Source organism: Sprattus sprattus (assembly GCF_963457725.1).
Source record: "Sprattus sprattus genome assembly, chromosome: 18".
Taxonomy (NCBI): domain Eukaryota; kingdom Metazoa; phylum Chordata; class Actinopteri; order Clupeiformes; family Clupeidae; genus Sprattus; species Sprattus sprattus.
In genome coordinates, this window is record NC_137916.1 from 15,672,444 (window position 1) to 15,692,223 (window position 19,780).

Sequence of the window (19,780 nt, forward strand, 5' to 3'; positions counted from 1 at the left end):
CCGATCCACCCGACAAGGAATACTTAATTTAGAAGACCTTCTCGAGTCATTTATTGCATAGCCCACCACCGTAGAACATTGAATGTCTTCACTTTCTTGCTAGTCGTTGCCTTCATTTTTGCAATGTCGGCGATGCGAGAACAAAGCACTCTTGGTACAGTTGATAAACCCTTGGTACAGTTGATAAACCCGAAATAACTTTCATGCGTTTAGTTTTGCAAACGTGTCTAGTTTTTGTGCAGTGGTGGATGGTGGATGTGGATGGTAAGGTGGTTGCATGATAAGAAGAGAGAAAGAAACACAATTTATTTGCATTGCTTCAATTTATTGAATTTCTTATTAATACATTTTCATTTAGTCATTTAGCAGACGGTTTTATTCAAAGCGATTTAAAATACCTACGAAGGTGAAGGGAGTCGAATCGGCGATATAGGCATATATGCCATACACGCCTACTGCATGCAAGCCCTACGCTCTACCCGCTGCACCAAAGTCACATATCTGGGACAAGAAAAGATATCACTACTTAGACAGCCTATGGACAGTTTCTTTAATGCTGTTGCAGTCGCGACAGTGATGAATTTTGACATGATTATGGTCTTGAATTCTTCATAACGCGTTCATGGTCATATCCCTCCTTAGCGGAGAAAAAATGAGTCTTTTTCTTTGAGTTTAGACTATAATGCCATTCAAAAAATCCTGGTTTTGGTTATCGACCTTTCATGCCTTTTAAAGCAGGACGTGCACGCGCAATTTAGCTGATGATTTTAGCTTTGGATAAATTAACGAGAGGTTGAAATAAATTAGCGCCCGTCGCCAGACGCGCTTGGCCTGTTCTCAATTAGCGAGCTAGTTAATCTCCAGTTGCGAGCTTAATTATTTATCTTAGCTTCAGTTGTACGCCGAACAGGGCCCAGGTAGGAGAAAGACTTCACCCACGAATAAAATGAAATGCCTATTTTTGCATCTGGTAGACATAATACATACAAACATACACACACACACACACACACACACACACAAACACACACACACACACACACACACACACACACACACACACACACACACACACACACAAGCACACTTACCTTATCAATAAAGGAAGCAAATCGATTGTTGAGTTTCAAGATCTGGTCTTTCTCCTCCAAGCGCACAGCTTGAATACTGGGGTCAATCTTCACATTCAGCGGTGTCAGCAGACTTTGGTTGAATGACACAGCAGTGATGGGCTTAACCACATAGGAGCCCCGTGACGGGTACGCCGCCCCCAGTGAGCCACGGCTGAAGCCCATGCCACTTCTGTTGGAGCCAAGGGAGCGACTGCTGAAGCTCTGTTTACCAGGCCTGCTGCCATTGCCCCCACTCAGGTGTTTGCTCCGCACACTCATAGCCAATACAGGAGACAAGCAGACAGAGAGAGAGAGAGAGACAGAGAGAGAGACAGAGAGGTGAGTTTGTTTACTCCTCTGGAATGGGGACCTGAGGAGGAAGTGTCGCTTTAAAAATGCCTTTTCAGGGGGGCGGTGTCTCTGTGTGTGTGTGTGTGTGTGTGTGTGTGTGTGTGTGTGTGTGTGTTGTGTTATCTTGTGGAGTACCAACATTACATTTGTGTCATGAAAGAACCAGTCTGAGCTGTTCTGTTCAGGGTAAACTCTACAGGCCGCCCCCCCCCCCCTTCTCATCCTAGCTCCCCCTTTTGAACTGCATTCCATGTGATCACACAAAGGAAATGACATCAGCATTGGGTCTCACCTGTCTAAAAGGGCATCGCATGGATGTATTTAAACCCTGACATTTAATTCAATATGTGAGAAGAGATTAGTAGAGCGTAATTACAGTGTGTAATATATGTCAACTGTCAAAAGATTGACAACAGAAAGAGGAAAAAAGAAATACAGCCCCAAATCAGAAAAAGTGAAATTAAAATTAAAACTGAAAACAAGGATTTGTACATTTTCTTTGACCAGCCACATATTCACTATTGGGGACAAGTCAGGACTGCAGGCAGGCCAGTCCACCACCGACACACCCTTCTTCCTCAGCCATGCCTTTGAAATGTCTTCAGAATGTGGTTTTGCATTGTCTTGTTGAAATATGCACGGGCTTCCCTGGAAAGGATGACGTTTTGAAGGCAGCATATGTTGCTCCAAAATCTCTATGCACTTTTCGCATTAATGGTGCCATCACTTAAGTTACATTTGCCAACGGCACTGACACAACTCCATACTATGACAGACCCTGGCTTTAGGACTTGTTGCTGGTAACAGTCTGGATGGTCCTTTTTTCTTTGGTTCGGAGCACACGGCGTCCATTTCTTCAAAAAAATACCAGAAATACTGATTCATCTGACCATAATACATGTTTCCTCTGTGTGATGGTCCATCTCAGATGCTTCAGAGCCCAGAGAAGTCGACAGCGCTTCTGGACAGGGTTAACATTAGCCTTCCTTTTGGCACAGTAAAGTTTTAACTGGTGGATGTTTTGGATTTGTGGATGTAACTACGTATTGTAGTGCTTGACAAAGGTTTGCCAAAGTAATCCTGAGCCTATGTGGTTATATCATCTAGATGAATCACGGTTCTTGATGCAGTGCCATCTGAGGGATCGGAGATCACAGTTATTCAGCTTAGGCTTGCGCCCTTGCCCTTTACGAACTGATATTCCGTCAGAATCCTTGAATCTTTTAATTATGTTATGCACCGTGGAGGGTGAAATATCCAAATCGCTTCCTATCTTTCTTTGAGAAACCATGTTTTTAAACATTTCAATTATTTGCTCCCGCATTTGTTGGCAAACTGGTGATCCTCCGCCCATCTTTGCTCCTAAAGAACTGGGCCTTTTCTGGATGCTGCTTTTGTACCAAATCATGATTACAATGACCTGTTGTCATCACCTGTTTCAAATCACACCATTATTTAATTATTCTACATCATTACTACCCCTAAATTGCCCCAATCTTAAGGAATGGATGTATATTATTTTTAAATCAAATGAAGTTGACCAGACAAAACCTTAAATGTCTTGTGTTCATACGGTCTACAACGAAATACAAGTCATCACTGCCTTCATGTTTTATTTGCATTATCCATACCGTCCCAACGTTTTCTAATTTGGGGTTGTAGAAAGCTGGATTCTGTAGGCTATTTGAAGCCATTCAAACAATGTCAGTTTAGGGGGAGCACCTCCATGAATAACTCAAACTTGAACACTTTGTTCAAATGATTTTGCTATGAACAAAACCTACCAGTCCCATTAACTTGGCAATTGTAAAAAAGTGACAGTGGCGAGTGGCGACTGTCTTGCCTGTCCACAGCCCAGCCATCATAAAAGACACTCCCCAAGCGGCTCCCCATAAAACATGACTGGAGAAACAGGTCTTAAAATGATGATCACAAGCAGCAATGAGGAGACCCAGCAGACAGTAGTCATCAGTGAACTCAGTGCCACACTGTGGTGAAGGGACGTGATTCCAATTAGATGACGAGTTAAAATGACACTACGCAACAATTTGTCTCTTTTTGAGGTCTTGTTTTATAGGCAACCAGTTTTGGTACCATCCACAAATTAAATTTGATAGCATATGGTGATGTGGAGGAGAGATTAACACCCACTTGTGTCTTTTCCACTAGCCATCCAGGATATGCACTATGTAGTTCTGTGTAATGGGCTGGAACACCCTGCAAAAATGGAAGAAAAGCTTTCACAGCATGATATTGCCAGCTATATTACCAAAAGACACCATTTATTGTGTTGGCAGGCTTCTATCAGTGTCAACTGGGCTGTTGGTGGTGTTTGCAAGGTTTTTGGCTAGTTAGCATAGTAGTTTTTGAACAGAACTTCTTATTACTGCTTTAACTAAATATAAAAAAGTGTTGTGCAAATATCATACAACTTCCTGTATAAACTGTACTCATTTAGATCAAATGGCACTGTAATTTCTTGGGGATCCCCGAGGCATGGACCTTAAGCCACATAAACATAAGCATAATAGAATTTGCCACTTGCCCCTTCACACAATATATCCCCAGTTTACCTCTTTAACTTTGGCCTTTAACTCCCTCCACTGCTCTATCACCTGCCGGTTCTGTAGCTCCTTCATGGTCGTTGCAAGGTGTTTCAGGACCCTGGCTAGAGACAGATGTTCTCTATCTAACAATAATTGTTCTTTATCTATTTATATATTGGCAAAACCCCATTGGGTGTTTGTTTGGGGGAGAAGAGTAACATACATCCTACTTTTGGTAAATACTCTTGTCAGATGCATCGTCTTTTGGCCAATCAGCCTCAAGAGCCTCCTTTAATTCTTTCTTACACACTGTTGTGTTTTTATCCATCCGCATAATTATAAATCTTTGACTGTAAGTAGTGAAGTTGGCAGCTCAACTAAGCCTGCCAGCGTGTGAAGCCTGAGGCATGACCTGATAATGACACAATCAAATGAAGGCTTCAAAGGCAAACTCAAAGTTGTGAAGGCATAAAAGTTATGGCCACCTCTGATCGGTACAGGATAAACCAACTAGCGCAGCAATAAAAACCTTTAGGCAAAAGTACACATGTAACACATGAACACAGTAACTGTTTTCCCCCAGTGACTTCCTGGATTATGAGAACATCAGGCATTCCTGAAGTGAGTAAGTCAGCTTTTGCCAGTGCTAGTAGACAATCTAATAAAATGTTGTCAGTTGACAGGCCGTGTATGTGTGATTTTTTTTGTATCTGTGGAAGCTTATAAGATGGAGCTGATTCTCTGTGCCAACTCTCTGTTGACAGACAAGACAAACAAAACAAGCTGTAGGCAAGTTAAAACAAACAATGGAAATTCTCCAGACTGTCTTCAAACCCAGGTAAAGTAACGAAACTAGACCAACCCAAATGGACTGACACACCCACCCCCATACACACACACACACACACACACACACACACACACACAACACAGATATAAAGAGAGAGAGAGAGGTAGAGAAGGAAAGAAATGTACTGCCAGTTATTGTCTGTCCTACAATGCCACTTGGTGTGTGATCTTTGGCATAGTGTGATGCCAGATTAGATCATAGGCGTCCCATTTCAGTTTTGCTATGTGTATCATAACAAAAACTCTTTCAAGTCAGTAAGTAAGGCAGCCTATGTTTTTAGATATGTGCCAATCCTATAGAAACAGCTACAAAGTACATATTTGTCTTATTTGAAAGGGTGAGGAAATGATAGGGTTGAGTGCAATGACGTACATTAACAAGGGAAAGGTGTGTGTGTGACAGAGAGGGAGAGAGAGAGAGAGAGAGAGAGAGAGAGAGCTAGAGAGATAGAAAGTGATAGATGTGATTACCTGGAAAAGCCAGTTTTTGGCATGGGGCATGTCTTTACTTTGGATGGGGGGATGTGTTCTCCTTTGTGTGTTTCCATCTCTCTCTTCACTGACATATCACAGACTGTTCTCTCAGGTTTACACATTACAACTGTAGACTATCTTCACTCCAGTAAGTACTTTACACTTCTCTTTTTAGCACATGGTTTCTTTACACTAGTTTAACACTACATTTGTTACTTAGACTTTGGCACTGCTAAATTCAAAATATAGTTACAAAGCAGAGTGACAGTGATGTTATACCACATTGTGGGAGGTCTTACAAATGAATAATTGTAAATATAATTACTTTTCAGAAGCCATGAAAATTGCTGCTTTCAACATTCGGCGATTTGGACTGAAAAAAGTGTCAGACCCACTTGTCTTGTCAACACTTGTGAGGGTAATGGAACTTTTTCATCATTTTCCGACGCTTATGCATTAGTGTGTGTAGCTCTGAGATGGCTTGCATGTTTACCCCCCGAGAAAAGTTATGTTAAATTTATTTGTCAATTTCAATGTCAGTCCAAAAATAATCTTCCAGTAGATTCAGTTACTTATTGTTCTCACTCAGATATTTTGTGTATTAGTCTTAAGTGGGATTTATGTAATAGTATCACAAATGAATTCAACCTAATGGGAACATCTATGGATCTGCACATGCTGAAGCATGATTGTTCATCAGGAACATGATTTTTTTTTTTACACACAATGAATTGTTTGGTAAGTTCCATTGCATCAGTGTAAATGTAGAAAAACAAGATAACACACTGTCTCACGTGTGTTAGCTGAATGATCGGTGTGGCAGTCTCTGTGGTCATGTTTCATAGCGTCACTTGTAAAACACTTGTTTCCAGGACAAGAATTATGCCATAATATTTTTTTACCTATTCATCGTGCGTTAGTTTGCTCGGGAATGCTTTCTTAGGACACACACAAGGCATAGTCTATGAGAATTAGGAATCCCATAACAATACTTCCCCTCTTAATTGTCATACGGTTCTGTATTTACCGCTCCTCAGATTGTGTCTCGGTATGACATCATCCTGATTTTAGAGGTGACGGACGTGAGTGGGGATTCTGTGGACATCTTCCTGAAAGAGCTGAATGCGTAAGAGACACACATATCAGTACCACTTTGTAGGATGATATACAGTATGCACTTATACATTAACTTATGGCTGTAAGTCTGACCAAAAGCTAATGTTGAACTAATATCAGAATTTACATAACATAAATGCAAGCGGGCTTTTCCCAAAACATATAGACTTTTTCCTTTGGCTGTGTTGAATGGCTGACTGCAGGGCAAACACAGAGCACCACTACACACTGAAGATTAGCACCCGCCTGGGCAGGACCAGATACAAGGAGCAGTTCCTCTTTCTTTATAGGTGAGTAACAATATAGGGCTACTAATACTCCTCTTTCTCTACAGGTACTCTATAGGAGTACTACTAATCATATTCCTCTTTCTCTAAAGGTGAGTACTCATAATCCTCTTTCTCTTTTGGTGGGTTCTACTATAGTGCTACTCATAATCCTCTTTCTCTATAGGTGGGTTCTACTATAGTGCTACTCATAGTATTCTTTCTCTATAGGTGAGCACTAGTGCTACTCATAATATTCTTTCTCTATAGATGAGTACTAGTGCTACTCATAATATTCTTTCTCTATAGGTGAGTACTAGTGCTACTCATAAGATTCTTTCTCTATAGGTGAGTTCTATAGTGCTACTCATAAGATTCTTTCTCTATAGGTAAGTATTATAGTGCTACTCATAGTATTCTTTCTCTATAGGTGAGTACTGCTATAGTACTACTCACACTCCTCATACTACCCTTCTCTCCAGTGTGTTTACATTACCTATAGTCAGTGCCAAGCCCTCCATGCAGCTCACCATCACTGCAATATTGACATTGTAGAGATGGTCGGACTTTTTCTCTTTTATTCATAATAATTGCTGTCTTCCTGTTATGGGTAGAGATGATTTGGTGGATTTGGTGGGGTCGTACCAGTATGAGGACAACCAGACAGGAGATCATGATGCTTTTGCTCGGGAGCCTTATATATTGCGCTTTAAGTCCTTTCACACAGGTAGGGTCATCCGGCATCCTGCATCTTTAAAAATTGTGTGTTCATGTGTAAATGACATGTGTATATGACATTCCTCAATATTGAGTAACATAACACCGTATTGGGTAACCCAATCCTGTTATGTAGACAGGCTGCCTGTGAATCCCACACTGTTACTGTCACATGACTGACCTATCATTATTTGTCTGGAATGTGTTCAAGTCTTCAGAGTAATGATTGTGTGGTGAATGTAAGATTGTGTTGAACACCCATTAATAAATGTGGTGTGCGTGCGTGCAATTATTGTTTGTCTTAAGATGTTATAGCTCTGGGTGTGTCTTTTTTTAACCGGGCCTCCGGTCGGTGTAGTTGTGTGACGTTTATGTTGTTCCAGAACATTCTGTTGAGAATATGTTTTCCCCAAGTCCCAACACGTAGAATGGAAACATGATCTCCCACTCTCTGTCATGCTTAATGTACAAGTGCCCACCCAAGACATTGTCTAAAAGTCAAACACATAACCTCACACAGTGACACAAGATGTCTGTGTGTGTGTGTGTGTGTGTGTGTGTGTGTGAGTGTTCAACAGTTTTGAAGGATCTGGTCCTAATCCCAGTGCACACTAAACCAGATGATTCCCTGAAAGAGCTGGATGAGCTATATGAGGTGTTCATGGCTGTCAAAAAGAAGTGGCACACAGATGTGAGTCTTCTGGCCATGTAGCTTCTTATAGCGATCGTAAAATATTGTGGAAATATTTCAAGAGACAAAACAATCTCCTGATCTCCTCTCTTCTCGTTTCTTTTTGTCCTGTAGAATATCATGATCCTTGGGGACTTCAACGCAGATGGAGCCTATGTGTCTGGTGCAGACTTCCTAAACATTCGCATCAGGAACGACAAGAACTTCCATTGGCTGATTGGAGATGATGTGGACACTACTGCCAACACAGGAAATGAACACACTTATGACCGGTATGAGCTTGTGTGTGTGTGTATGTGTCTGTTTCCATAACAGTGTATAATTATGAACTTGCAACATGTGTCATTCAGCTCACTCTTTTATCTATGTGTGTGTGTGTGTGTGTGTGTGTGTGTGTGTGTGTGTGTGTGTGTGTGTGTGTGTGTGTGTGTGTGTGTGTGTGTGTGTGTGTGTGTGTGTGTGTGTGTGTGTGTGTGTGTGTGTGTGTGCACTTTGTACTGGTCTTTAGGATTGTGGTGTATGGGCAGGACATGCTGGATGCTGTAGTCCCTGGCTCTGCTCGCCCATTCAACTTCCACACGGCATTCAACCTGACAGAGGAGATGGCGAGTATCAGAATGCTCAAACACACAGACACACACACAGACACACACAGTTGCGATTTGTTTGTGAATTGTCGACCTACTATTAACTTCACTATTCGTGTTTATCTTTAAAAACAAAAATGCAAAAACAGGCCCTGAGAGTAAGCGATCACTACCCTGTTGAGGTGGAGTTGTGCCGTGAAGTTCATGAACCTATTGGATGGAAATTCTTACCCAGAGGCCCAATGCCAAACCATGCTCTCCAACCACAAGGCCCAGTTGGTACCCAGGAACCAATCCCACAAAGCGAGCTACCATCTTATGACCCACACCCACAAACTAACCAGTCACACTATGATCCAATGTCAAAGAGCAACCAATCATATTATGGCTCAGTCCCTGGAAGCAACCAGTCGCTATATCCAATCATTAGAGGCGACTTGCGACCTCCCAACCCTGTCATACAGGATAACAACACACCTTATCGTCCAAGTACAGTAGGCAACCAGCAAGACTATGCTACAACGAGAGATGGGCACTCTGAGATCCTCCCACTTCAAGGTAGCAACCAGTTTCCTCTTGAATGCTGTCAGTCACTTGGGTGTTCTCTTCTGTATCAGGCAATACTGTAACACATTCTTGTGATAGTTAGTAACACATTCCAGAACACTGTCTACAAAAAGTACTGTTACAGTTTTTTTTAAAACTGCTTACACATCCTTTCTTAAAATAGATCTAATTTTACAACCACTACCTACACACCGATCAATGTAAATCACTCTTTGCTGTTACAGTGTTACAGTGCACTTCATAGAGCAATCTTCAAAACTGGTTACAATATACTGATTATATAAGGACACAAATAGAGTAAATACATATATATTGTCAATTATGTCCATAGAAGCAACCACAGATGCAACATAAATGAACATATAAAAAAGGAAATAATTAAAAAGGAATCTTGACCTTTATGCTTAAATAGGTCATACCAAACTGGTATGAAATGGTGCAGTCTTGGAAAGCTAAAATAGATTGTTAAAAGATTAAAAATCTTGTCTGACATGTTTTACAGCTTTGTTTGTGTTTTTGGTGTTTGTTTGCAGGAGGTGCTTTCGTGATCTTCCCCCCAGTAGTGGAGCACTTGATGGTGGAGGTGCTGGGGCTGCAGAAGGACAAGCTGCAGCTGGAAAAAGAGAAGCTCAGTCTGGAGATCCAGATGTTGAAGCACAACCTGGCCAGAGCTGACAGACGGTGATAACAAATTGTCTTCAGAAGGCAGCTTTGTTAGTTTAGCATGTGGAAGACAGAGATTAAGAATCCTGTGAGGAGCTCTGTGTGAATATTCCTCTATGAGGATGTTGTTATTGTGTGTGTATGCGTATGTGTGCGCGTCCACGTGCGCATGTATGTGTGTGTGTATTGGAATTCAATAGTATATCAATATATATTATCAAAATAGTTTAGAATTTCAGTCCTGCTGATTTGATTCCATTGTCAGAAAACCACAGAGACAGCTTTTCCTGTTCTTGCCGTATGCACATGTGTTATCAGCTTTAGCTACTGTATGTTAAATGCACTGAGTAGACTAATAGTTATACCATTCTAAAACTAAAATGGGCATTTTAGAATGGTTAGCTTTCCATGCAACTATCATTTGAACCAGAACAAAAACAAGCGCAATACAAACAAACCCTCAATTTTTGGGAATAATATATAAAAAAAAAAATACATTTCGGACTTCAATTCAACTGCAAATCAACTGCAATTATTGAAGCATTTATTATTATTTGACCTATATTGTGTCTTGAAAATACATATATTATTAAACAGCTTGCTAATATTTTCTGTGTATGCGTCTTCAGTTATGTATGACTGTATACTCATTATCGGTATGTGCTGTACCTGATGCAAATGACTAAGTGAGTGCTCATTAATTAATTGATTGATTGATTGTGTTGCATCATTTTGCTATCTTTAGCATGAGCGAAAACATTTTACATACACAGGAAAAGATGTATAAATCCTTGTGCTATTGGTTGAGGACTTCTAACAGCGACCGATCTTTTAATTTTCAAGTACTCCTACCCATCAACTTAACCTAAACAATATAACAACTGCCCAACTATAGATCCTAAGCAGCAAAATAACACATGTTTGTCTCTGCCTTCTGTCCTTGCTGCCTGACCTCCAGCATAACCTGGGATTCCTGTTTTATGCATCTAAATATCTACCAACCTATTTGCCTTCAGATAGGGGATGAACCTTCTTGCTACCACACTAAAGAAGCTCTTACCTTCCTGAACGGCACACCAGCCAGGGCTCTCTCCATCAGGTGCTTGAAGGTGGCCGGCCCATTGCAGAGCCCGAACGAGAGCACTTGGCAACCAATTGGAATTGCCAGAGCCCCTGGTCAATGGGGAAGGTGGTGTCCAGACATACCTCTGGTGTCAGCTCTTGCTAGTAGCCGCTGTGGAGGTTGAGTGGAGTGAACCAGTGGGTGGGCGTGGCCTTGACATGATCACCTTGTTGAAGACTTTGGTGCTCAGTCTCTTCTCTCATTGGGGTGGTCTCTGTCGAGGACGGCAGCGCAGGGATTTGTTGGCTGAAGGGTGGCTTCAACGTTCTGGCATGGAGGTTAGGCCAGCCTCTCTGTTCAATGGCTCTTTCTGTGTGAAGGGTCATGGTCTCAGGACACAGGCAGAACTGCGCCCAGCATATGTCCACCACAGACTCTTACTTGAGCTGCAGGTCAAGTCCAATGATGCAATTGTCAAATAGGTGTTGGACCACCTGGCATGCGATGAGCACTCATAGGGCTTTCCTCCCTCTCATCTGAGCTCCCTCCCTGTTCACCGTGGCGATGCCTATCTTCATCGCCGCCCATCCTGGTGGTTATCTTGACGATTTTCCAAACCTTTATTACAGTGCATGAAATGCCCTGTGTTGTTATTCCTAGGCTTCTTCTTCTTCTTCTTCTTCTTCTTCTTCTTCTTCTTCTTCTTATTCTTGTTACCTTTTTCTGCGATTAATTCAGCCCGAACCGCTTAACGTAGAAACTTCATTCAAACTTTGTCGCGTAGGTCTTGTAAAGGACACTTATGCTATGTATTTTTCACTTTTCTAAACTTTATACTTTTTAAGATATTAAATAAAAACGAATCTAAAATTTTTCCCGTTGACTTACATTGGGCCATTATGACATCATAATAGGGTCTTTAAACTGGCTTGCACCTGTGCTTCACTGACAGCTGCGCCAAATCAAAGGAACCTCTTCTCTGTCCCTCTCAATTTAACTGTAACTAGGAACATTAAGACACCTTCCATTCTCTACTTTTTTTTCTCTCCATCTCTCCATCTTTCTCTCTATCCCTCTCAGTCTACTTTCTCTCACACTCAATCTCTCTTCTTCACTCCATTTTTATCTCCTTTTTTCAATATTTTCACTCTTTTTCTCTTCCACTCTTCTTTCCTTCTTCCACTCTTCTTTCCTTTCTTCTTTCCTTCTTCCACTCTTCTTTCCTTCTTTCACTTTTCTTTCCTTTCTTCACTCTCCTTTCTTCTTTCCTTCTTTCACTCTTCTTTCCTTTCTTCTTTCCTTCTTCAACTATTATTTCCTTCTTTCACTCTTCTTTCCTTTCTTCACTCTTCTTTCTTTTCTTCTTCCACTCTTCTTTCCTTTCTTCACTCTTCTTTCTTTTCTTCTTTCCTTCTTTCACTCTTCTTTCCTTCATCCTCTCTTCTCTCCTTTCTTCACTCTTCTTTCCTTTCTTCTTTCCTTCTTCCACTCTTCTTTCCTTTCTTATTTCCTTCTTTCACTCTTCTTTCTTTTCTTCTTCCTTTCCTAACTTTTGCATTTCATGCACTGGTATTTCCTTCAGGAAATGCATTTTCTAGTTCATTCTCTCTCTCGGTCAATCCCACACTCTAACTCAGAGTAAGTGGTAAGCACTTTACAAAGAGTAACAAAGCACTTGTATTGGAAGATTTAGCACTGACTCCGAGTTTACCTACACAGGTTTGTCACTCATACCCCCGGTGACCCTGCACTTCTGACATCTAGTGGCACGTTGTCACGTAGTGTAATCAGGTGATCATCTGATTACGCCTTAATCCATGGCGATGTTCCGGTTGGAGTGCAAATAGAATGATCAGAGACAGCGCGTAGATGCAAATGATGAAAACTCGAGCAAGCGGTTAAAACTAAAGTGAGAGCGAGTAAACTGAAACACCGATGAAAACTTCGCGTTCGTGTCTAAACACAACTTGTATTGTGATAACAGTTTTCGCAACATTATTTTCACCCCTTTCTGTTTTTAAACGATAGATTCTCGTCCTTGCGCTCGTTTATATTATGTGTGCGCTCTCATGCTGAAGATAGCCAACTTGCGACATATTTGTGAAGCCTAATATTGTGTCTGGCACCCAGTCCACACGTCAACACCGTCGATGATGTATTCTACATACGTTGTCTAACCACCAGAACACTGCGAGGCGCTAAATTAAACATAGAAGTCGCACGCATACATTCTGGAATCACCGAAGAAGGACCGATGTGACGTCAAGCGATATCTCTGTCCGCTTGTTTACTTTCAGAGAATCACTCTTCAGCGAACTTTCACTTGACAGGCCCTCTGTAATCAGCCTCGAGTGAGAGGTTGACACTTTGTGTTTTGTAAGCCGTTCGCCTTTTTGCCCCTTCACACACTCCTGTCTCACGGGCAGGCCGTTTCAATGCATTTCAGAGCCTTAAATCCTCAACGGAGATGGACGCTACCGATTTGTTTACAAGCTGTAGGAAGGGCGACATTTCTGGAGTGAGGTACGAACATTTTCTGTTTGTTGGAAAATTTGTTGTGATGTCCTGACATGTGCATTTCACTGGAGTCGTTTCGTGTCAACTGGAACAGTCTACATACACTTCGCTAAGCTCAGTTATGGTCTGTTGTAGCGAAGTCACGCAATGTTAAGCTCAATCACATACGTGCAACAGTAACATTTGTTATGTCCTGTGACAGGCTAAGGCTTTTAACGTAAGTGAAGCCCCGATGGAAGTTACAAGCATTGGGTCGATTTTTTTTTTTTTTTTGCAAATTACTCAGGTATTGACTGCATACAGAACGGAATAAACACTGGTTGATCCTAATTAAACGGCCGTGTTTACTGTGCATTTCTGCTTACTGGTGCTACTCACGCCTTCCATTCCTTGTATGCGGGTGTCATTAGTACGCAAATGTAGATATTACAAATAATCGGCGTTTAGTTGCCAACAGTGGATGTATAGTAAATACACCAATGCTTTATGCGATCTTGACAGCGTCTATAATTGGCCTGGTTATGCAAAAGAGGGCCAGTACATCTGAGTGAGACACCGTAGCAGCACTTCTCAAATTTCACCTAAGTATATAGTTAACTTCGCTTGAGTCAAGGAAATGGTGTTGAACCTCAGACAGAGTAAACACTCCTGGATCTGGGTCAGAGGGGTTACCCAAGGTGCCTTAACAAATATAATATGTAGCCTGTGGGTACTTTGCAAGGAATGCATTGATTTGTTTTACATCCTTTATAGATACCTGCTTGAACAGAGAGATGTGGAACTGAATGTCAGAGACAAATGGGACAGCACACCTCTGTAAGTTTGCCCTAATTAAGTGTCTGCTTGCAAACATCCTTTTCTGACTTTTTACAAAACCGCACACTTCTATGAGTACACACTCTCCCTGTACACACTTAAGAACACCACACCAACTTGTTAAATATGCAGTTTAATCCACTTTCCCAGAGATTAAGCTATAGTGTGCATCAACAGTGTGGTCAAGGTGATCTCATTGTGTGTGTGTGTGTGTGTGTGTGTGTGTGTGTGTGTGTGTGTGTGTGTGTGTGTGTGTGTGTGTGTGTGTGTGTGTGTGTGTGTGTGTGTGTGTGTGTGTGTGTGTGTGTGTGTGTGTGTGTGTGTGTGTGTGTGTGTGTGTGGACTGTTGTTCCTGCAGGTATTATGCTTGTCTGTGTGGACACGAGGAGCTGGTGCAGTACCTGTTGGCCAATGGTTAGTTCTTTATCTTATATTTTCTGTTTGTTGGCCCCTTGCCTCATTACCCACTCCCTAAGCTCTGTATTTCCTCTCTCTGTATGTAAGGGGCCAAGTGTGAGGTGAACACGTTTGATGGGGAGAGATGCCTGTATGGAGCCCTGAGTGACCCCATACGGCGCCTGCTGAAGGAGTACAAACGCATCACTGCCAAGGCCATGCAGAGAGACTATTACGACCAATTCCTGCAAACGTTAGGCTACTTGCTCTCTGTCTCTCACACACACAGACACACACACACACACACACACACACACAAGCCAGAACATATATCTACAAACTCTCCCTTACATCAGCAGGCCTAAACTAAAGCTCTTTGTTCCAGGTTGTTGGAGCAGGGCTACTTCAGTGACGTTGTGTTTCTGGTGCACGGGGAGACTTTCCGAGCTCACCGTTGTGTGCTCAGTGCTCGTTCCGAGTACTTCACTCACATGTTCCAGACAAAGTGGAAGGGCAAGAACATGATCGGCCTCAAACATCCACTGGTAAACCATACACACTTCCCTCTTCAGCATGGTGACGCTCGCGCTCCATAACAGTTCATGTCCTCATCCTGCCCTCTACCTTTCTCTCTCTCTCTTTCTCTCTCCTACTTTTACTCCTCTCTCTCCCTACCTCATGTAGATAAACCCTGCCGCCTTTGCAGCCCTCTTGCAGTATTTTTACACAGGTAAGCACCTAGCACCACAGAGTTTTCTTAATGTACACAATACAGTTGACGGCCATCAACATGTGCAATGTGCGCAAATTCCCTTGCACAGTACATGTAACCCACCTCAAGCCACATATAAGTCTGAAACCACTGATGTAACTGCCAATAATAAGCACTAAATGAACTGCAGTGTAACTGCCACTAGTACACAAACTCTTGCAGAGCTTCAGTGCCATTGCACTGTTTGAAGTCTTTGGTGGAAGATAAATTCTATGTTGTTGCACTTCTATGACATTGGCTTGCCTGTTGGACAGAGGTAGCTTCAGCTGCCCGTCATTATATTGGCCAACCAAACACTGTCTCTATAGATAGTTCACATTAAGTGTAGCATTCTGCATACTGACAGCATTTTATACCTGATCACACTGAACACCCTCCTCAGCCATTCAATAGACTATCTACTTTTAAATAATACCACTGAGTGGGTTTAAATTGATTTGTGGCTGTGTGTGTGTTTGTGTGTGTGTGTGTGTGTGTGTGTGTGTGTGTGTGTGTGTGTGTGTGTGTGTGTGTGTGTGTGTGTGTGTGTGTGTGTGTGTGTGTCTTTTAAGGCTGTTTGGACATTGATGTCAGCTATGTCGATGATTTAAAGCGTCTGGCCAAACAGTGTAAGATGGGAGATCTCATAGAGGAACTGGAGGCAAAGTGTAAGCAGGTGTATGACTTTGGTAAGATGCTATTTCTAATTGTTACTCTTGTTTTTTTCATATTGCTCTGTCTCAGGTCATTGAACTCTCTGTCATGTGCCTGATTAGCTTTCCACTATATGTCTTTCCATGTATGGGTTTCTTGCTGTCAAACAATGCTAGGAAAACTGTAGCTCTCAAACTAGTTTTGAAGACTGAAAAAGATATTGTATTATAATTTTGATGAAAAGGACTTTGTTTAGTTATGTTTAGTCTAATATTTAGATACATTAATGACAATTATAACAAACAAAATAATTACATATACTGCATATCATGGGTGGCCAGAGATATTGGACAGTAGTTGTCTTTTGTCTGTTGTTTCATGACGCCCCCCCTCCATCTCTCCCTAGTCTCCTCTAAGCCAGGCACTTGTGTGAAGGTTTTGACTCTGGACCCTCATGGCTGCCAGCTGCAGGATGACATGGCCCAGCTGGCTGACTGTGCTCTTCCGGCTGAACTCAGGGTGAGCTCTCTCGTCTCAGCTGTGATCATCTCCTGTCAGTGAACTTGATGTGTAGGTCACAAGTCAAACCTTTCACAGTGATCCCCATGGGTTGAGTACTTGCATGTCGTTTCGATATTTGCCTGTGACTAAAAAGTTGCTGTGAATTGGAATGTTTGACCGATACTGGTCTAAATCTGTGAACAGTGCCCTTTATTAATTGTGTTGTAAATGTGCCTGGTGGATGTGGTGATAAGATTCCATCTAAATGGAGAGTTATCCTTAAGCTGAGGTAAATATGACACTACTGCTTATTGGGGCATTTGAGTGTTGAATGGATTGTGTGTCTCATTGCAGGTTGGATTTGGTGAGCTTCCATTTGACAAAACCGACAACTTCCCAAGTTATCCAGATATTTGCTTCCGAGTTGAAGGCTATGACTTCCTGTGCCACAAAGTGGGTGTACATCATGTTCATTATCATCTTCCATTAGCAGTCATCTGAAAAACCTAACTAATAAATAGCTAACTAACTGAAATAACTATCGTCCATTTTACCAGGCGAATGTTCACCTGTCTATGTTTGTGTGTGTGTGTGTGTGTGTGTGTGTGTGTGTGTGTGTGTGTGTGTCCATTTTCAGCCATTTTTCTGGCCGCAGTGACTATTTTAAAGCCTTGTTGGAGGACCATTTCAGTGAGGGCGAGACGCTGGCCTCCGCCCCGCACATCCCAGTCATCACATTACATAACATCTCCCATGAACTCTTTTCCAAAATATTGTACTACATCTACAGCGACGACACAGAGGTAACACACACACACACACACACACACACACACACACACACACACACACACATGGGTGGCCGACAAGGGCAAATCTGCTACAACTTAAGGAAACACATGCAAATAGACAAAATGCAAGCAACATTTACATCCATTTGAAAACACATGCACAGCATTTAGGAAACATACTGCAAATATCGAAACATGCTGCAGATACACATAAAACAACCTAAGAGGGAAAACATGCTACAACAGCCCAAAACAAATACATTCCAAACACTCGCACGCAAATACCGAAATGTTGCAAAGTCAATAACACTCAACCCCCCCCAAAAAATGCAAAAAATACATATCCAGTTCACAGAATCAGAACAGGAAAAGCTTGATCTTCAATGAGAGAGAGAGAAGGTTGATGCTTAATACAAAGTGTCTTACAGTGTTTTTACAGACGTACTGTGCACTTTCAATAGCATGCATACCCCCTGGCAATCAACCCTTGGTGTAGTAGCAGTTGAGCTCCAAGTACACAGACATTGTTTTTCCTATTCTGTGTGTTTTGCTGTGCGTCTAGCTGTCTCAGGAGAATGTGTACGAGGTGCTGTGTGTGGCAGACATGTACCTGCTGCCGGGGCTGAAGCGCCTGTGCGGGAAGAGCCTGGCGGCACAGCTGAGTGAAGAGAACGTGCTGTACGTGTGGAAGTGTGCTCGGCTCTTCAGCCTCTCCCGCTTGGAGGACCAGTGCACAGAGTACATGGCCAAGATCATTGAGAGGGTATGCATCTGTCTGTCTGTCTGTCTGTCTGTCTGTCTGTTTGATTCTGCATGTGCATGTGTGATGCTTTATATATGTCAGCATTTGATGAGGAATCTTCATTATCTGAGGTGGTTCTAAGAAGAGTTGCATTTAATAATGTGTGTGTGTGTGTGTGTGTGTGTGTGTGTGTGTGTGTGTGTGTGTGTGTGTGTGTGTGTGTGTGTGTGTGTGTGTGTGTGTGTGTGTGTGTGTGTGTGTGTGTGTGTGTGTGTGTGTGTGTGTGTGTGTGTGTGTGTGTGTGTGTGTGTGTGTGTGTGTGTGTGTACACATGTATATGCACGCTTACAGCTGGTAGAGCGTCCAGATTTTGTCGATCTGATCCACGAGGACGCAGGGGCTGTGGAGGCTCGCCAGGAGACCGACTCCATCCCGCTGGTGGACGACATCCGCTTCCACATCAGCAGCAATGTGCAGACCTACAGCGCCATCGAGGAGGCCCAGCAGAAGCTCACCGCCCTGGAACTCCTGCTTACCAGCATTGGTCTTGAGTGCTAAGAAGGAAAGAGAGAGAGAAAGAGCGAGAAAGAGGTAGGAGGACAGGACAGAAGGATAGAGATGCATAGGAAGATGGGTGTGGTGCAGAACTGACAGACTAGGTTTGACTAAGCTTGTATGAAGAGTTTTCTTGAGCATTAGTGTGGCTCATTGGGCCACAGAGAAGCTAGTAGTAGTAGTCGGCAGGGCAGGGAGGAGGCTCCGCTCGCTCACCCCTAAGCTACTGAATGACTAACAGAATGTGAACACAAATATATTATAAACTCATAACAAAGGCAGGTAAGGTCTTCAGACATCTTTAAAGCTTCATCTCTGAGCAACAGTAGAACATTAACCTGATCTCTGAAGAATTTACTATATAGTCGCTGATATTATGCAGAATATTTGCATATCAAACGCCTATGAAATACACAAAGAGGTGTGAAACTTATGAAACGTCAGAGAGGAGGGGGGAGGGCGGGGGGTGTTCACCCCATGCTGGTATACTAAGAGGACAGTAATACCAAGTAGCTGGTGTTCATCGTTTTACTTTAGGTTCTATTTGTACCAAGATTATGATTTCTCAAAGAATTCTAGATTTTCTCTCTTGTTTTATGTCAATTTTGTCAGTGCCGTCAACACCAGCAATCTTCTCCACCTAGTCCCCTGTAACTTCTTTGTTTTATTTTGAACATTACGAAATAATTTTCTGAAGTCAGGCAGAGTTCTTACAGTGTGAAGTAGTAGACTGCTCCCACCTGAATTAAAACATTGATTTGTTGACCTTTTAAGCGATGTATGTGATGTTTAACTATATGACATTCTTATTTTATAGTAACATTCCTAGTGTATCCTCTCTCTCACACTTAACTCTGACACACCTGCTTTCTCACACTTGAGCTGATGTTTGGCTATTTGGTGAAGGACTAATAGGACATACGGAGTTAGGTGAGTGAAAGTCAGGAGAATCTCTCATCATAACCTTTTTCTGATGTTTGTCCGTTTCACTCCAGTCATGCAGGAACCCCATATTTTCTGATCTGGCCACAATGTGTTTGTGCTTGGTCTGGAGT

At 42.2% G+C, this 19,780-nt stretch overlaps 2 protein-coding genes across 2 annotated transcripts; both read left to right on the top strand.

Moving 5' to 3' along the window:
* Nucleotides 1–5,669: 5,669 nt before the first annotated feature.
* On the top strand, nucleotides 5,670–9,961 carry LOC308379124 (deoxyribonuclease-1-like; the record flags this gene model as incomplete). The annotated part of the gene is made up of 9 exons (XM_080856180.1): nucleotides 5,670–5,750; nucleotides 6,370–6,458; nucleotides 6,652–6,738; nucleotides 7,329–7,441; nucleotides 8,010–8,122; nucleotides 8,237–8,394; nucleotides 8,631–8,727; nucleotides 8,859–9,267; nucleotides 9,810–9,961. The coding sequence occupies 9 exons, from the start codon at nucleotides 5,670–5,672 to the stop codon at nucleotides 9,959–9,961; spliced, it is 1,299 nt and encodes a 432-aa protein (XP_080712306.1).
* A 3,303-nt stretch (nucleotides 9,962–13,264) lies between these two features.
* On the top strand, nucleotides 13,265–19,498 carry abtb1 (ankyrin repeat and BTB (POZ) domain containing 1). Its single transcript, XM_080856380.1, is given in 13 exon segments — nucleotides 13,265–13,525; nucleotides 14,273–14,335; nucleotides 14,694–14,749; nucleotides 14,840–14,984; nucleotides 15,117–15,276; nucleotides 15,416–15,461; nucleotides 16,055–16,171; nucleotides 16,543–16,655; nucleotides 16,992–17,094; nucleotides 17,275–17,276; nucleotides 17,279–17,440; nucleotides 17,991–18,191; nucleotides 18,522–19,498. Coding segments are annotated over 13 exon segments (1,431 nt in total). The 5' UTR covers nucleotides 13,265–13,469; the 3' UTR covers nucleotides 18,729–19,498.
* The last annotated feature ends 282 nt before the right edge of the window (nucleotides 19,499–19,780 follow it).